The sequence below is a fragment of the Salmo salar genome, chromosome 17 (assembly GCF_965601325.2).
Source record: "Salmo salar chromosome 17, fSalSal1, whole genome shotgun sequence".
Taxonomy (NCBI): Eukaryota; Metazoa; Chordata; class Actinopteri; order Salmoniformes; family Salmonidae; genus Salmo; species Salmo salar.
Window position 1 is genome coordinate 29,162,516 of NC_138307.1, and position 23,897 is coordinate 29,186,412.

A 23,897-nucleotide genomic window follows, 5' to 3' on the forward strand; every position below is an offset into this window, starting at 1 on the left:
TTAGGGTTAGGTGTTGGTTTCAGTACATGTGAGTTTCGTGTGAGAGCTCTGAGGAAGTCACTTTAAAGAGGTAAGAGATAAAGAGAGAGAGAGAAGCGTGTGACGGACAAAAGAGAGTTCACAGTTTAATTAATAAAGTTTGTGTTTTGGGTACGATGAATACCACTCGTAACACAACTTATCCAAAGCATCTGTCCAGGATAAGCGATGCTTGGTGGAGGAGGGCTGATTACGGAACAGACTTACGTTAGTACATAGGAGAGCACACACAGGTGTTAGTACATAGGAGAGCACACACACACAGGTGTTAGTACATAGGAGAGCACACACACACACACACACACAGGTGTTAGTACATAGGAGAGCACACACACACAGGTGTTAGTACATAGGAGAGCACACACACACAGGTGTTAGTACATAGGAGAGCACACACACACAGGTGTTAGTACATAGGAGAGCACACACACACACAGGTGTTAGTACATAGGAGAGCACACACACACACACAGGTGTTAGTACATAGGAGAGCACACATACACAGGTGTTAGTACATAGGAGAGCACACACACACACACAGGTGTTAGTACATAGGAGAGCACACACACACAGGTGTTAGTACATAGGAGAGCACACATACACAGGTGTTAGTACATAGGAGAGCACACACACACAGGTGTTAGTACATAGGAGAGCACACACACACACAGGTGTTAGTACATAGGAGAGCACACACACACACACACACACACAGGTGTTAGTACATAGGAGAGCACACACACACAGGTGTTAGTACATAGGAGAGCACACATACACAGGTGTTAGTACATAGGAGAGCACACACACACAGGTGTTAGTACATAGGAGAGCACACACACACACAGGTGTTAGTACATAGGAGAGCACACACACACACACAGGTGTTAGTACATAGGAGAGCACACACACACACAGATGTTTGTACATAGGAGAGCACACACACACAGGTGTTTGTACATAGGAGAGCACACACACACACACAGATGTTTGTACATAGGAGAGCACACACACACAGGTGTTTGTACATAGGAGAGCACACACACACACACACACAGGTGTTAGTACATAGGAGAGCACACACACACAGGTGTTAGTACATAGGAGAGCACACACAGGAGAGTACATATCCCTCAGCCTTGACCTTCAGCAGAATGTCACAGCTCTTCAGATTATCACAGGGATTTCACACTACATAAGAACCTCATTCAGGACTATTACCCAACAACACACCTTCCAAATGTCTTCCTCTGAGGTTGCATCACAAATAGCACCCCACTCCCTGTAAATCCCTATGGGCCAAGGTGAAAAGTAGGGCCCTTCATAGGGAATAGGGTGCAATGTAGGATCATCCCTGTAGATTTGTTCTATGCCACAAATAGACTCGACAGAGGAGTGGTCTGGGCAGTGGTGTGTGTGTGTGTGTGTGTGTGTGTGTGTGTGTGTGTGTGTGTGTGTGTGTGGTGTGTGTGTGTGTGTGTGTGTGTACATGTACGTACGTGTCTGTGTGCATGTGTGCGTGAGTGAGTGTGTGTGTGTGTGTGTGTGTGTGTGTGTGTGTGTGTGTGTGTGTGTGTGTGTGTGTGTGTGTGTGTGTGTGTGTGTGTGTGTGTGAGTGTGTAGTATAGTGCAGTAGTCTCCAGTAAGATGAATGTAAGTGTTGGACTGTAGTCGTTCTGGGCAGTGAGGGGTAAGGGTCTATCTGGAGTGGAACTGAATGAACAGGGGACATTGAGATATATTGGGCAGGGCAGTGGCAATGATTAGAGTTGACATGAAATACAAGTGTTATTTCATTCAAATACCCCAGGGGTCCAGCTATTCCTCTAGGCCACAGTGGCAGCTGGTTTACACACTGATGTCTACCAGGGAACCACGCTGTGTGGACTCTGGACTGACTTTGGACTGTCAAATCACTCGTGGATATGAAGTGACATTAATCGCTCAATGAAGTGCCAATGCAGGAACCAGAGGAGCTGTGGAGAGTGTCTGTCTTCTATGATATAATCAGTGATAAGCCCCTACCTGCAGGAACCAGAGGAGCTGTGGAGAGTGTCTGTCTTCTATGATATAATCAGTGATAAGCCCCTACCTGCAGGAACCAGAGGAGCTGTGGAGAGTGTCTGTCTTCTATGATATAATCAGTGATAAGCCCCTACCTGCAGGAACCAGAGGAGCTGTGGAGAGTGTCTGTCTTCTATGATATAATCAGTGATAAGCCCCTACCTGCAGGAACCAGAGGAGCTGTGCAGAGTGTCTGTCTTCCATGATATAATCAGTGATAAGCCCCTACCTGCAGGAACCAGAGGAGCTGTGGAGAGTGTCTGTCTTCTATGATATAATCAGTGATAAGCCCCTACCTGCAGGAACCAGAGGAGCTGTGGAGAGTGTCTGTCTTCTATGATATAATCAGTAATAAGCCCCTACCTGCAGGAACCAGAGGAGCTGTGCAGAGTGTCTGTCTTCTATGATATAATCAGTGATAAGCCCCTACCTGCAGGAACCAGAGGAGCTGTGCAGAATGTCTGTCTTCTATGATATAATCAGTGATAAGCCCCTACCTGCAGCATTACAATGATTATTGAGCTCCTTATTCAGTACGTGCCAGCTCTGCCATGTTTCTAAATGGAGCAGATCCCTCCCTGCTACGGGTATTGGGCGTGTGTGTATGTGCGTGTTATCACACATGCTTACGTATAAGTATGTGGTTGTCTTGTGTAATGTGAATGAACTGATGGACCTTGCAGCCTGTCCTGTGCTGACCTTAGACACAGGCTTTGGCCCAAATGGCACCCTATTCCCTATATAATGGCACCCTATTCCCTATATAATGGCACCGTATTCCCTATATAATGAACCCTATTCCCTATATAATGGCACCCTATTCCCTATATAATGGAACCCTATTCCCTATATAATGGCACCCTATTCCCTATATAATGGAACCCTATTCCCTATATAGTGCAATACGTTTGACCAGAGCCCTATGAGCCCTTATGAGCCCTATGAGCCCTGGTCAAATGTAGTGCACTATATAAGGAATAGGGTGCCTTTCCCCTCCGGTCCACTAGGGGGCGATGGTGGAGAAGAGAATTCTGGCACGTGTCCACAGCAGGTTCATCGTGTCGCTGGCCTACGCCTTCCAGACCAAGACTGAGCTCTGTCTGGTCATGACCATCATGAATGGAGGAGACTTGAGGTAAAATAGCTTGCTCCTATTGGGTGGGTGTGGGGAGGGAGGAGACCTGAGGTAAGATAGCTTGCTCCTATTGGGTGGGTGTGGGGAGGGAGGAGACCTGAGGTAAGAGCTTGCTCCTATTGGGTGGCTGTGGGGAGGGAGGAGACCTGAGGTAAAATAGCTTGCTACTATTGGGTGGGTGTGGGGAGGGCGGAGACCTGAGGTAAAATAGCTTGCTACTATTGGGTGGGTGTGGGGAGGGAGGAGACCTGAGGTAAGATAGCTTGCTCCTATTGGGTGGGTGTGGGGAGGGAGGGTTCTATTTATGTCTGACTATCTACAGTTGTTTATATCCTGCTGTGTTTCCTGTTGTGTTTCTATGTGGTTTGTGTATCTCATGCGTGATCTGAGGTAAGAATGTCCTCTTGTAAACATCAATCTAATCTACGGTCAGGTATCATATCTACAATGTGGATGAGAACAACCCAGGGTTTGATGAGCAGAGGGCCTGTTTCTACACAGCTCAGATCATACAGGGTATGGAGCACCTCCACCAGAAGAGAATCATCTACAGAGACCTCAAACCTGAGAATGTGTTGTTGGATAATGAAGGTACACACACACACACACACACACACACACTTTACACAGGACATGGGTCGACACTGACGTACTCTGGGCTGCTAACAATATCTCTGACGTTTGTTGGAGGTGTGTTTGACATTATGGTCTTGATGTTTGCTCTTTGTCTCAGGTAACGTGCGTATCTCTGACCTTGGTCTGGCCGTGGAGCTGGAGGACAACCAGACCAATATCAAAGGCTACGCTGGGACTCCAGGTACACTACCACTTCCCTTAACTCACCTGTACAGTACAACTCACTGTACTGTCCCTGACAACTCACTGTACTGTCCCTGACAACTCGCTGTACTGTCCCTGACAACTCACTGTACTGTCCCTGACAACTCACTGTACTGTCCCTGACAACTCACTGTACTGTCCCTGACAACTCACTGTAGTGTCCCTGACAACTCACTGTACTGTCTCTGACAACTCGCTGTACTGTCCCTCACTGTAGTGTCCCTGACAACTCACTGTACTGTCCCTGACAACTCACTGTACTGTTCCTCACTGTACTGTCCCTGACAACTCACTGTACTGTCCCTGACAACTCACTGTACTGTCCCTGACAACTCACTGTACTGTCCCTCACTGTAGTGTCCCTGACAACTCACTGTATTGTCCCTGACAACTCACTGTACTGTCCCTGACAACTCACTGTACTTGTCCCTGACAACTCACTGTACTGTCCCTGACAACTCGCTCTACTGTCCCTCACTGTAGTGTCCCTGACAACTCACTGTACTGTCCCTGACAACTCACTGTAATGTCCCTGACAACTCACTGTACTGTCCCTGACAACTCACTGTACTGTCCCTGACAACTCACTGTACTGTCCCTGACAACTCACTGTAATGTCCCTGACAACTCACTGTAATGTCCCTGACAACTCACTGTAGTGTCCCTGACAACCCACTGTACTGTCCCTGACAACCCACTGTACTGTCCCTGACCGGACACACTGCTGTAACCACTTACTGTACCTGTCCCCTCCCCTCTCTCTCTCACTCCTGTCCCTACCTGTCCCCTCCCCTCTCTCTCACTCCTGTCCTTACCTGTCCCCTCCCCTCTCTAGTCCACCTGCACTTACCTGTCCCCTCCCCTCTCTATCCCACCTATCTTTACCTGTCCCCTCTCTATTACACCTGCACTTACCTGTCCCCTCCCCTCTCTATCCCACCTATCTTTACCTGTCCCCTCTCTATTACACCTGCACTTACCTGTCCCCTCCCCTCTCTATCCCACCTATCTTTACCTGTCCCCTCTCTATTACACCTGCACTTACCTGTCCCCTCCCCTCTCTATCCCACCTATCTTTACCTGTCTCCTCTCTATTACACCTGCACTTACCTGTCCCCTCCCCTCTCTATCCCACCTATCTTTACCTGTCCCCTCTCTATTACACCTGCACTTACCTGTCCCCTCCCCTCTCTATCCCACCTATCTTTACCTGTCCCCTCTCTATTACACCTGCACTTACATGTCCCCTCCCCTCTCTATCCCACCTATCTTTACCTGTCCCCTCTCTATTACACCTGCACTTACCTGTCCCCTCCCCTCTCTATCCCACCTATCTTTACCTGTCCCCTCTCTATTACACCTGCACTTACCTGTCCCCTCCCCTCTCTATCCCACCTATCTTTACCTGTCTCCTCTCTATTACACCTGCACTTACCTGTCCCCTCCCCTCTCTATCCCACCTATCTTTACCTGTCCCCTCTCTATTACACCTGCACTTACCTGTCCCCTCCCCTCTCTATCCCACCTATCTTTACCTGTCCCCTCTCTATTACACCTGCACTTACCTGTCCCCTCCCCTCTCTATCCCACCTATCTTTACCTGTCTCCTCTCTATTACACCTGCACTTACCTGTCCCCTCCCCTCTCTATCCCACCTATCTTTACCTGTCCCCTCTCTATTACACCTGCACTTACCTGTCCCCTCCCCTCTCTATCCCACCTATCTTTACCTGTCCCCTCTCTATTACACCTGCACTTACCTGTCCCCTCCCCTCTCTATCCCACCTATCTTTACCTGTCCCCTCTCTATTACACCTGCACTTACCTGTCCCCTCCCCTCTCTATCCCACCTATCTTTACCTGTCCCCTCTCTATTACACCTGCACTTACATGTCCCCTCCCCTCTCTATCCCACCTATCTTTACCTGTCCCCTCTCTATTACACCTGCACTTACCTGTCCCCTCCCCTCTCTATCCCACCTATCTTTACCTGTCCCCTCTCTATTACACCTGCACTTACCTGTCCCCTCCCCTCTCTATCCCACCTATCTTTACCTGTCCCCTCTCTATTACACCTGCACTTACCTGTCCCCTCCCTTCTCTAGACACCTGTCCTTATCTGTCCCCTCCCCTCTCTATCTCACCGGTCCTTACCTCCCTGGCCTGTAGCATAATGTGGGGGTCAGTAGTAGATGACTGTATATGGGGTATAGGGTGCCATTTGAGACGCAGACAGAGGACACTACTGTGCCCTTTGACCTCTTCCCGTCAGGGTTCATGGCCCCAGAGCTGCTGAAAGGGGAGGAGTATGACTGGTCAGTGGACTACTTTACCCTTGGGGTCACGCTGTATGAGTTCATCGCTGCCAAGGGACCTTTCAGAACCCGAGGAGAGAAGGTGACCTCTACCTTCCTCTCTTCCATTTCTTCTTCTCCCTCCTGTCCTCTTCTCCTTCCCTTCTCCTTCTTATCCCCCTCTCTCTCTCTCTCTCTCTCTCTCTCTCTCACTCTCTCTCTATTCTGTACTACCCTCTTTCTACTGTACATTCTCTCTCCTTCTGTCCCTCTCTCTCTCTCTCTCTCTCTTTCCTTCTCTGTCCCTCTCTCCTTCTCTGTCTCTGTCATTCCTTCTATTTCTCTGTCTCTCTCTCCTCTGTCTCTCTCTCTCTCCTTCTGTCTCTCTCCTCTCTCTCTCTCTCTCTCTCTCTCTCTCTCCTTCTGTCTCTCTCACCTTCTCTGTGCCTCTCTCCTCTCTCTCTGTCTGTCTTTCTCTTGCTTTCTTCAGTCACAGCTCACGTTTGTCTACCTCCGTTCCAAATGGCCCCCTATTCCATATGGAGTGCACTACTTTAAACCAGAGCCCTATGGTCCCTGGTCAACAGTAGTGCACTAAACAGAGAAAATGGTGCCATTTGTGACGCACACAGAGGCTTGACAGAGGTAACGCTAATGAATAATGTACTGGGTGGGGCTGGTCAGGTGTAACCTAACCTAGGGCTAACACATAGAGTTAGTTAGAGGGCACAAAGAGGTACATAGAGGCACATAGACATAGAGAGTTGGATAGATTTACCTTCTGTCCAACTCTATGGGCTGTCATCTATTCAGGTGGAGAACAAAGTAGTGAAGAAGCGGATTCTGAATGACCCCGTGGCCTATCCGGAGAAGTTCAGTGAGAAAGCCAAGTCCATCTGCGAGGCGCTGCTGTGCAAGACGGTGGACCAGAGGCTGGGCTTCAAGAACGGGTCCTGTGACGAGCTCCGAGCGCACCCCTTCTTCAGCGAACTCAACTGGATGAAACTGAACGAAGGTGCGGCCTGCATCACTGGGGTTACGTCCAAAATGGCACCCTATAATCTGTTGGCCCTCATTTAACGTAGTGCACTATATAGGGTCCTGGTCTAAAGTAGTGCACTATATAGGGTCCTGGTCTAAAGTAGTGCACTATATAGGGCCCTGGTCTAAAGTAGTGCACTATATAGGGCCCTGGTCTAAAGTAGTGCACCATATAGGGCCCTGGTCTAAAGTAGTGCACTATATAGGGCCCTGGTCTAAAGTAGTGCACCATATAGGGCCCTGGTCTAAAGTAGTGCACTATATAGGGCCCTGGTCTAAAGTAGTGCACTATATAGCACATAGAGTGCCATTTGGAATGGAACCCGCTGCATCACCTTCTGCGCTTATGTGTCGTCATCATCACAGGCCATTTTAGAAACGTGGAATCATCAAGGATGTGATTAACAAAAAGAGATGAGACAGTCAGGACGAGGGGCCACCAGTACATTACCCAATATACACACATTACCCAATATACACACATTACCCAATATACACACATTACCCAATATACACACATTAACCAACATACACACATTACCCAATATACACACGTTACCCAATATACATACAATATACACACATTACCCAATATACACACATTACCCAATATACACACATTACCCAATATACACACATTAACCAATATATACACATTACCCAATATACACACATTACCCAATATACACACATTAACCAATATATACACATTACCCAATATATACACACATTACCCAATATACACACATTACCCAATATACACACATTACCCAATATACACACATTACCCAATATACACACATTACCCAATATATACACATTACCCAATATATACACACATTACCCAATATACACACATTACCCAATATACACACATTACCCAATATACACACATTACCCAATATATACACATTACCCAATATACACACATTACCCAATATACACACATTACCCAATATACACACATTACCCAATATACACACTTTAACCAATATATACACATTACCCAATATATACACATTACCCAATATACACACATTACCCAATATACACACATTACCCAATATACACACATTACCCAATATACACACTTAACCAATATACACACATTAACCAATATATACACATTACCAATATACACACATTACCCAATATACACACATTACCCAATATACACACATTACCCAATATACACACATTACCCAATATACACAAATTAACCAATATACACACATTACCCAATATACACACGTTACCCAATATACATACAATATACACACATTACCCAATATACACACATTAACCAATATACACACATTACCCAATATACACACGTTACCCAATATACATACAATATACACACATTACCCAATATACACACATTAACCAACATACACACATTACCCAATATACACACATTACCCAATATACACACATTACCCAATATACACACATTAACCAACATACACACATTACCCAATATACACACGTTACCCAATATACATACAATATACACACATTACCCAATATACACACATTAACCAACATACACACATTACCCAATATACACACATTACCCAATATACACACATTAACCAACATACACACATTACCCAATATACACACATTACCCAATATACACACATTACCCAATATACACACATTAACCAATATACACACATTACCCAATATACACACATTACCCAATATACACACATTAACCAATATACACACATTACCCAATATACACACGTTACCCAATATACATACAATATACACACATTACCCAATATACACACATTAACCAACATACACACATTACCCAATATACACACATTACCCAATATACACACATTAACCAACATACACACATTACCCAATATACACACGTTACCCAATATACATACAATATACACACATTACCCAATATACACACATTAACCAACATACACACATTACCCAATATACACACATTACCCAATATACACACATTAACCAACATACACACATTACCCAATATACACACATTACCCAATAAACACACATTAACCAATATACACACATTACCCAATATACACACATTACCCAATATACACACATTACCCAATATACACACATTACCCAATATACACACGTTACCCAATATACATACAATATACACACATTACCCAATATACACACATTCAATATACACACATTACCCAATATACACACATTACCAAATATACACACATTACCCAATATACACACATTAACCAACATACACACATTACCCAATATACACACATTACCCAATATACACACATTACCCAATATACACACATTACCCAATATACACACATTACCCAATATACACACGTTACCCAATATACATACAATATACACACATTACCCAATATACACACATTAACCAACATACACACATTACCCAATATACATACATTACCCAATATACACACATTACCCAATATATACACATTACCCAATATACACACATTACCCAATATATACACATTACCCAATATACACACATTAACCAATATACACACATTACCCAATATACACACAATATACACACATTACCCAATATACACACATTACCCAATATACACACATTAACCAACATACACACATTACCCAATATACACACATTACCCAATATACACACATTACCCAATATACACACATTAACCAATATACACACATTACCAATATACACACATTACCCAATATACACACATTACCCAATATACACACATTACCCAATATACACACATTACCCAATATACACACATTAACCAATATACACACATTACCCAATATACACACGTTACCCAATATACATACAATATACACACATTACCCAATATACACACATTAACCAATATACACACGTTACCCAATATACATACAATATACACACATTACCCAATATACACACATTAACCAACATACACACATTACCCAATATACACACATTACCCAATATACACACATTAACCAACATACACACATTACCCAATATACACACGTTACCTAATATACATACAATATACACACATTACCCAATATACACACATTAACCAACATACACACATTACCCAATATACACACATTACCCAATATACACACATTAACCAACATACACACATTACCCAATATACACACATTAACCAATATACACACATTACCCAATATACACACATTACCCAATATACACACATTACCCAATATACACACATTACCCAATATACACACATTAACCAACATACACACATTACCCAATATACACACGTTACCCAATATACATACAATATACACACATTACCCAATATACACACATTAACCAACATACACACATTACCCAATATACACACATTACCCAATATACACACATTAACCAACATACACACATTACCCAATATACACACATTACCCAATAAACACACATTAACCAATATACACACATTACCCAATATACACACATTACCCAATATACACACATTACCCAATATACACACATTAACCAATATACACACATTACCCAATATACACACGTTACCCAATATACAAACAATATACACACATTACCCAATATACACACATTAACCAACATACACACATTACCCAATATACACACATTACCCAATATACACACATTAACCAACATACACACATTACCCAATATACACACATTACCCAATATACACACATTACCCAATATACACACATTACCCAATATACACACGTTACCCAATATACACACTTACCCAATATACACACATTACCCAATATACACACATTACCCAATATACACACATTACCCAATATACACACATTACCCAATATACACACATTACCCAATATACACACATTACCCAATATACACACATTACCCAATATACACACATTACCCAATATACACACATTACCCAATATACACATTACCAATATACACACATTACCCAATATACACACATTACCCAATATACACACATTACCCAATATACACACATTACCCAATATACACACATTACCCAATATACACACATTACCCAATATACACACATTACCCAATATACACACATTACCCAATATACACACATTACCCAATATACACACATTACCCAATATACACACATTACCCAATATACACACATTACCCAATATACACACATTACCCAATATACACACATTACCCAATATACACACATTACCCAATATACACACATTACCCAATATACACACATTACCCAATATACACACATTACCCAATATACACACTTACCAATATACACACATTACCCAATATACACACATTACCCAATATACACACATTACCCAATATACACACATTACCCAATATACACACATTACCCAATATACACACATTACCAATATACACACATTACCCAATATACACACATTACCCAATATACACACATTACCCAATATACACACATTACCCAATATACACACATTAACCAACATACACACATTACCCAATATACACACATTACCCAATATACACACATTACCCAATATACACACATTAACCAACATACACACATTACCCAATATACACACGTTACCCAATATACATACAATATACACACATTACCCAATATACACACATTAACCAACATACACACATTACCCAATATACACACATTACCCAATATACACACATTAACCAATACACACATTACCAATATACACACATTACCCAATATACACACATTAACCAATATACACACATTACCCAATATACACACATTACCCAATATACACACATTACCCAATATACACACATTAACCAATATACACACATTACCCAATATACACACGTTACCCAATATACATACAATATACACACATTACCCAATATACACACATTAACCAACATACACACATTACCCAATATACACACATTACCCAATATACACACATTAACCAACATACACACATTACCCAATATACACATGTTACCCAATATACATACAATATACACACATTACCCAATATACACACATTAACCAACATACACACATTACCCAATATACACACATTACCCAATATACACACATTAACCAACATACACACATTACCCAATATACACACATTACCCAATATACACACATTACCCAATATACACACATTACCCAATATACACACATTACCCAATATACACACATTAACCAATATACACACATTACCCAATATACACACATTACCCAATATACACACATTACCCAATATCACACAACCCAATATACACACATTACCCAATATACACACATTACCCAATATACACACATTACCCAATATACACACATTACCCAATATACACACATCCCTACACCATACCATACACACATTACCCAATATACACACATTACCCAATATACACACATTACCCAATATACACACATTACCCAATATACACACATTACCCAATATACACACATTACCCAATATACACACATTACCCAATATACACACATTACCCAATATACACACATTACCCAATATACACACATTACCCAATATACACACATTACCCAATATACACACATTACCCAATATACACACATTACCCAATATACACACATTACCCAATATACACACATTACCCAATATACACACATTACCCAATATACACACATTACCCAATATACACACATTACCCAATATACACACATTACCCAATATACACACATTACCCAATATACACACATTACCCAATATACACACATTACCCAATATACACACATTACCCAATATACACACATTACCCAATATACACACATTACCCAATATACACACATTACCCAATATACACACATTACCCAATATACACACATTACCCAATATACACACATTACCCAATATACACACATTACCCAATATACACACATTACCCAATATACACACATTACCCAATATACACACATTACCCACATTACCCAATATACACACATTACCCAATATACACACATTACCCAATATACACACATTACCCAATATACACACATTACCCAATATACACACATTACCCAATATACACACATTACCCAATATACACACATTACCCAATATACACACATTACCCAATATACACACATTACCCAATATACACACATTACCCAATATACACACATTACCCAATATACACACATTACCCAATATACACACATTACCCAATATACACACATTACCCAATATACACACATTACCCAATATACACACATTACCCAATATACACACATTACCCAATATACACACATTACCCAATATACACACATTACCCAATATACACACATTAACCAATATACACACATTACCCAATATACACACGTTACCCAATATACATACAATATACACACATTACCCAATATACACACATTAACCAACATACACACATTACCCAATATACACACATTACCCAATATACACACATTAACCAACATACACACATTACCCAATATACACACATTACCCAATATACACACATTACCCAATATACACACATTACCCAATATACACACATTACCCAATATACACACATTACCCAATATACACACATTACCCAATATACACACATTACCAAATACACACATTACCCATACACACTACCCAATATACACACATTACCCAATATACACACATTAACCAACATACACACATTACCCAATATACACACATTACCCAATATACACACATTAACCAACATACACACATTACCCAATATACACACATTACCCAATATACACACATTACCCAATATACACACATTACCACACATTACCCAATATACACACATTACCCAATATACACACATTACCCAATATACACACATTACCCAATATACACACATTACCCAATATACACACATTACCCAATATACACACATTACCCAATATACACACATTACCAATATACACACATTACCCAATATACACACATTACCCAATATACACACATTACCCAATATACACACATTACCCAATATACACACATTACCCAATATCACACTACCAATATACACACATTACCCAATATACACACATTACCCAATATACCACATACCAATATACACACATTACCCAATATACACACATTAACCAACATACACACATTACCCAATATACACACATTACCCAATATACACACATTACCCAATATACACACATTACCCAATATACACACATTACCCAATATACACACATTACCCAATATACACACATTACACCAATATACACACATTACCCAATATACACACATTACCCAATATACACACATTACCCAATATACACACATTAACCAATATACACACATTACCCAATATACACACGTTACCCAATATACATACAATATACACACATTACCCACACACATTACCCATACACACATTACCCAATATACACACATTACCCAATATACACACATTACCCAATATACACACATTACCCAATATACACACATTACCCAATATACACACATTACCCAATATACACACATTACCCAATATACACACATTACCCAATATACACACATTACCCAATATACACACATTACCCAATATACACACATTACCCAATATACACACATTACCCCACCCAATATACACACATTACCCAATATACACACATTACCCAATATACACACATTACCCAATATACACACATTACCCAATATACACACATTACCCAATATACACACATTACCCAATATACACACATTACCCAATATACACACATTACCCAATATACACACATTACCCAATATACACACATTACCCAATATACACACATTACCCAATATACACACATTACCCAATATACACACATTACCCAATATACACACATTACCCAATATACACACATTACCCAATATACACACATTACCCAATATACACACATTACCCAATATACACACATTACCCAATATACACACATTACCCAATATACACACATTACCCAATATACACACATTACCCAATATACACACATTACCCAATATACACACATTACCCAATATACACACATTACCCAATATACACACATTACCCAATATACACACATTACCCAATATACACACATTACCCAATATACACACATTACCCAATATACACACATTACCCAATATACACACATTACCCAATATACACACATTACCCAATATACACACATTACCCAATATACACACATTACCCAATATACACACATTACCCAATATACACACATTACCCAATATACACACATTACCCAATATACACACATTACCAAATACACACATTACCAAATACACACATTACCCAATATACACACATTACCCAATATACACACATTAACCAATATACACACATTACCCAATATACACACGTTACCCAATATACATACAATATACACACATTACCCAATATACACACATTAACCAACATACACACATTACCCAATATACACACATTACCCAATATACACACATTAACCAACATACACACATTACCCAATATACACACATTACCCAATATACACACATTAACCAATATACACACATTACCCAATATACACACATTACCCAATATACACACATTACCCAATATACACACATTACCCAATATACACACGTTACCCAATATACATACAATATACACACATTACCCAATATACACACATTAACCAACATACACACATTACCCAATATACACACATTACCCAATATACACACATTACCAAATACACACATTACCCAATATACACACATTACCCAATATACACACATTACCCAATATACACACATTACCCAATATACACACATTACCCAATATACACACATTACCCAATATACACACTAATATACACACATTACCAATATACACACATTACCCAATATACACACATTACCCAATATACACACATTACCCAATATACACACATTACCCAATATACACACATTACCCAATATACACACATTACCCAATATACACACATTACCCAATATACACACATTACCCAATATACACACATTACCCAATATACACTACAATATACACACATTACCCAATATACACACATTACCCAATATACACACATTACCCAATATACACACATTACCCAATATACACACATTACCCAATATACACACATTACCCAATATACACACATTACCCAATATACACACATTACCCAATATACACACATTACCCAATATACACACATTACCCAATATACACACATTACCCAATATACACACATTACCCAATATACACACATTACCCAATATACACACATTACCCAATATACACACATTACCCAATATACACACATTACCCAATATACACACATTAACCAATATACACACATTACCCAATATACACACGTTACCCAATATACATACAATATACACACATTACCCAATATACACACATTAACCAACATACACACATTACCCAATATACACACATTACCCAATATACACACATTAACCAACATACACACATTACCCAATATACACACATTACCCAATATACACACATTACCCAATATACACACATTACCCAATATACACACATTACCCAATATACACACATTACCAAATACACACATTACCCAATATACACACATTACCCAATATACACACATTACCCAATATACACACATTACCCAATATACACACATTACCCAATATACACACATTACCCAATATACACACATTAACCAATATACACACATTACCCAATATACACACATTACAATATACACACATTACCCAATATACACACATTACCCAATATACACACATTACCCAATATACACACATTAACCAACATACACACATTACCCAATATACACACGTTACCCAATATACATACAATATACACACATTACCCAATATACACACATTAACCAACATACACACATTACCCAATATACACACATTACCCAATATACACACATTAACCAACATACACACATTACCCAATATACACACATTACCCAATATACACACATTACCCAATATACACACATTACCCAATATACACACATTACCCAATATACACACATTACCCAATCACACATACCAATACACACTTACCCAATATACACACATTACCCAATATACACACATTACCCAATATACACACATTACCCAATATACACACATTACCCAATATACACACATTACCCAATATACACACATTACCCAATATACACACATTACCCAATATACACACATTACCCAATATACACACATTACCCAATATACACACATTACCCAATATACACACATTACCCAATATACACACATTACCCAATATACACACATTACCCAATATACACACATTAACCAATATACACACATTACCCAATATACACACATTACCCAATATACACACATTACCCAATATACACACATTAACCCAATATACACACATTACCCAATATACACACATTACCCAATATACACACATTACCCAATATACACACATTACCCAATATACACACATTACCCAATATACACACATTACCCAATATACACACATTACCCAATATACACACATTACCCAATATACACACATTACCCAATATACACACATTACCCAATATACACACATTACCCAATATACACACATTACCCAATATACACACATTACCCAATATACACACATTACCCAATATACACACATTACCCAATATACACACATTACCCAATATACACACATTACCCAATATACCACTACCAATATACACACATTACCCAATATACACACATTACCCAATATACACACATTACCCAATATACACACATTACCCAATATACACACATTACCCAATATACACACATTACCCAATATACACACATTACCCAATATACACACATTACCCAATATACACACATTACCCAATATACACACATTACCCAATATACACACATTACCCAATATACACACATTACCCAATATACACACATTACCCAATATACACACATTACCAATATACACACATTACCCAATATACACACATTACCCAATATACACACATTACCCAATATACACACATTACCAATATACACACATTACCCAATATACACACGTTACCCAATATACATACAATATACACACATTACCCAATATACACACATTAACCAACATACACACATTACCCAATATACACACATTACCCAATATACACACATTAACCAACATACACACATTACCCAATATACACACATTACCCAATATACACACATTACCCAATATACACACATTAACCAATATACACACATTACCCAATATACACACGTTACCCAATATACATACAATATACACACATTACCCAATATACACACATTAACCAACATACACACATTACCCAATATACACACATTACCCAATATACACACATTACCCAATATACACACATTACCCAATATACACACATTACCCAATATACACACATTACCCAATATACACACATTACCCAATATACACACATTACCCAATATACACACATTACCCAATATACACACATTACCCAATATACACACATTACCCAATATACACACATTACCCAATATACACACATTACCCAATATACACACATTACCCAATATACACACATTACCCAATATACACATTACCAATATACACACATTACCCAATATACACACATTACCCAATATACACACATTACCCAATATACACACATTACCCAATATACACACATTACCCAATATACACACATTACCAATATACACACATTACCCAATATACACACATTACCCAATATACACACATTACCCAATATACACACATTACCCAATATACACACATTACCCAATATACACACATTACCCAATATACACACATTACCCAATATACACACATTACCCAATATACACACATTACCCAATATACACACATTACCCAATATACACACATTACCCAATATACACACATTACCCAATATACACACATTACCCAATATACACACATTACCCAATATACACACATTACCCAATATACACACATTACCCAATATACACACATTACCCAATATACACACATTACCCAATATACACACTTACCCAATATACACACATTACCCAATATACACACATTACCCAATATACACACATTACCCAATATACACACATTACCATACACACATTACCCAATATACACACATTACCCAATATACACACATTACCCAATATACACACATTACCCAATATACACACATTACCCAATATACACACATTACCCAATATACACACATTACCCAATATACACACATTACCCAATATACACACATTACCCAATATACACACATTACCCAATATACACACATTACCCAATATACACACATTACCCAATATACACACATTACCCAATATACACACATTACCCAATATACACACATTACCCAATATACACACATTACCCAATATACACACATTACCCAATATACACACATTACCCAATATACACACATTACCCAATATACACACATTACCCAATATACACACATTACCCAATATACACACGTTACCCAATATACATACAATATACACACATTACCCAATATACACACATTAACCAATATACACACATTACCCAATATACACACATTACCCAATATACACACATTACCCAATATACACACATTACCCAATATACACACATTAACCAACATACACACATTACCCAATATACACACATTACCCAATATACACACATTACCCAATATACACACATTACCCAATATACACACATTACCCAATATACACACATTACCCAATATACACACATTACCCAATATACACACATTACCCAATATACACACATTACCCAATATACACACATTACCCAATATACACACATTACCCAATATACACACATTAACCAATATACACACATTACCCAATATACACACATTACCCAATATACACACTACCAATATACACACATTACCCAATATACACACATTACCCAATATACACACATTACCCAATATACACACGTTACCCAATATACATACAATATACACACATTACCCAATATACACACATTAACCAACATACACACATTACCCAATATACACACATTACCCAATATACACACATTAACCAACATACACACATTACCCAATATACACACGTTACCCAATATACATACAATATACACACATTACCCAATATACACACATTAACCAACATACACACATTACCCAATATACACACATTACCCAATATACACACATTAACCAACATACACACATTACCCAATATACACACATTACCCAATATACACACATTACCAATATACACACATTACCCAATATACACACATTACCCAATATACACACATTACCCAATATACACACATTACCCAATATACACACGTTACCCAATATACATACAATATACACACATTACCCAATATACACACATTAACCAACATACACACATTACCCAATATACACACATTACCCAATATACACACATTAACCAACATACACACATTACCCAATATACACACGTTACCCAATATACATACAATATACACACATTACCCAATATACACACATTAACCAACATACACACATTACCCAATATACACACATTACCCAATATACACACATTAACCAACATACACACATTACCCAATATACACACATTACCCAATATACACACATTACCCAATATACACACATTACCCAATATACACACATTACCCAATATACACACATTACCCAATATACACACATTACCCAATATACACACATTACCCAATATACACACATTACCCAATATACACACATTACCCAATATACACACATACCCAATACACACATTACCCAATATACACACATTACCCAATATACACACATTACCCAATATACACACATTACCCAATATACACACATTACCCAATATACACACATTACCCAATATACACACATTACCAATATACACACATTACCCAATATACACACATTACCCAATATACACACATTACCCAATATACACACATTACCCAATATACACACATTACCCAATATACACACATTACCCAATATACACACATTACCCAATATACACACTTACCCAATATACACTCCAATATACACACATTACCCAATATACACACATTACCCAATATACACACATTACCCAATATACACACGTTACCCAATATACATACAATATACACACATTACCCAATATACACACATTAACCAACATACACACATTACCCAATATACACACATTACCCAATATACACACATTAACCAACATACACACATTACCCAATATACACACATTACCCAATATACACACATTACCCAATATACACACATTACCCAATATACACACATTACCCAATATACACACGTTACCCAATATACATACAATATACACACATTACCCAATATACACACATTAACCAACATACACACATTACCCAATATACACACATTACCCAATATACACACATTAACCAACATACACACATTACCCAATATACACACATTACCCAATATACACACATTACCCAATATACACACATTACCAATATACACACATTACCCAATATACACATTACCCAATCATACAATATACACACATTACCCAATATACACACATTACCCAATATACACACATTACCCAATATACACACATTACCCAATATACACACATTACCCAATATACACACATTACCCAATATACACACATTACCCAATATACACACATTACCCAATATACACACATTACCCAATATACACACATTACCCAATATACACACATTACCCAATATACACACATTACCCAATATACACACATTACCCAATATACACACATTACCCAATCATATACACACATTACCCAATATACACACATTACCCAATATACACACATTACCCAATATACACACATTACCCAATATACACACATTACCCAATATACACACATTACCCAATATACACACATTACCCAATATACACACATTACCCAATATACACACATTACCCAATATACACACATTACCCAATATACACACATTACCCAATATACACACATTACCCAATATACACACATTACCCAATATACACACATTACCCAATATACACACATTACCCAATATACACACATTACCCAATATACACACATTACCCAATATACACACATTACCCAATATACACACATTAACCAATATACACACATTACCCAATATACACACGTTACCCAATATACATACAATATACACACATTACCCAATATACACACATTAACCAACATACACACATTACCCAATATACACACATTACCCATACATACAATACACACATTACCCAATATACACACATTACCCAATATACACACATTACCCAATATACACACATTACCCAATATACACACATTACCCAATATACACACATTAACCAATATACACACATTACCCAATATACACACGTTACCCAATATACATACAATATACACACATTACCCAATATACACACATTAACCAACATACACACATTACCCAATATACACACATTACCCAATATACACACATTAACCAACATACACACATTACCCAATATACACACATTACCCAATATACACACATTACCCAATATACACACATTACCCAATATACACACATTACCCAATATACACACATTACCCAATATACACACATTACCCAATATACACACATTACCCAATATACACACATTACCAATATACACACATTACCAAATACACACATTACCCAATATACACACATTACCCAATATACACACATTAACCAATATACACACATTACCCAATATACACACGTTACCCAATATACATACAATATACACACATTACCCAATATACACACATTAACCAACATACACACATTACCCAATATACACACATTACCCAATATACACACATTAACCAACATACACACATTACCCAATATACACACATTACCCATACACATACAATATACACACATTACCCAATATACACACATTACCCAATATACACACATTACCCAATATACACACATTACCCAATATACACACATTACCCAATATACACACATTACCAATATACACACATTACCCAATATACACACATTACCAAATACACACATTACCCAATATACACACATTACCCAATATACACACATTACCCAATATACACACATTACCAATATACACACATTACCCAATATACACACGTTACCCAATATACATACAATATACACACATTACCCAATATACACACATTAACCAACATACACACATTACCCAATATACACACATTACCCAATATACACACATTAACCAACATACACACATTACCCAATATACACACATTACCCAATATACACACATTACCCAATATACACACATTACACCACCATATACACACATTACCCAATATCACATACCAATATACACACATTACCCAATATACACACA

General features: G+C 38.1%; 1 protein-coding gene across 1 annotated transcript in view; it reads left to right on the top strand.

The window, feature by feature from the left end:
- Positions 1 to 23,897, top strand: part of LOC106594304 (rhodopsin kinase GRK1-like) — a 38,236-nt gene that overhangs the window by 1,519 nt on the left and 12,820 nt on the right. The window contains exons 2-6 of the mRNA XM_045699584.2: positions 3,108 to 3,235; positions 3,669 to 3,826; positions 3,969 to 4,052; positions 6,348 to 6,472; positions 7,183 to 7,384. Of these exons, the coding sequence (XP_045555540.1) occupies positions 3,108 to 3,235; positions 3,669 to 3,826; positions 3,969 to 4,052; positions 6,348 to 6,472; positions 7,183 to 7,384 (697 nt within the window). The remainder of the gene's footprint in view (positions 1 to 3,107; positions 3,236 to 3,668; positions 3,827 to 3,968; positions 4,053 to 6,347; positions 6,473 to 7,182; positions 7,385 to 23,897) is intronic.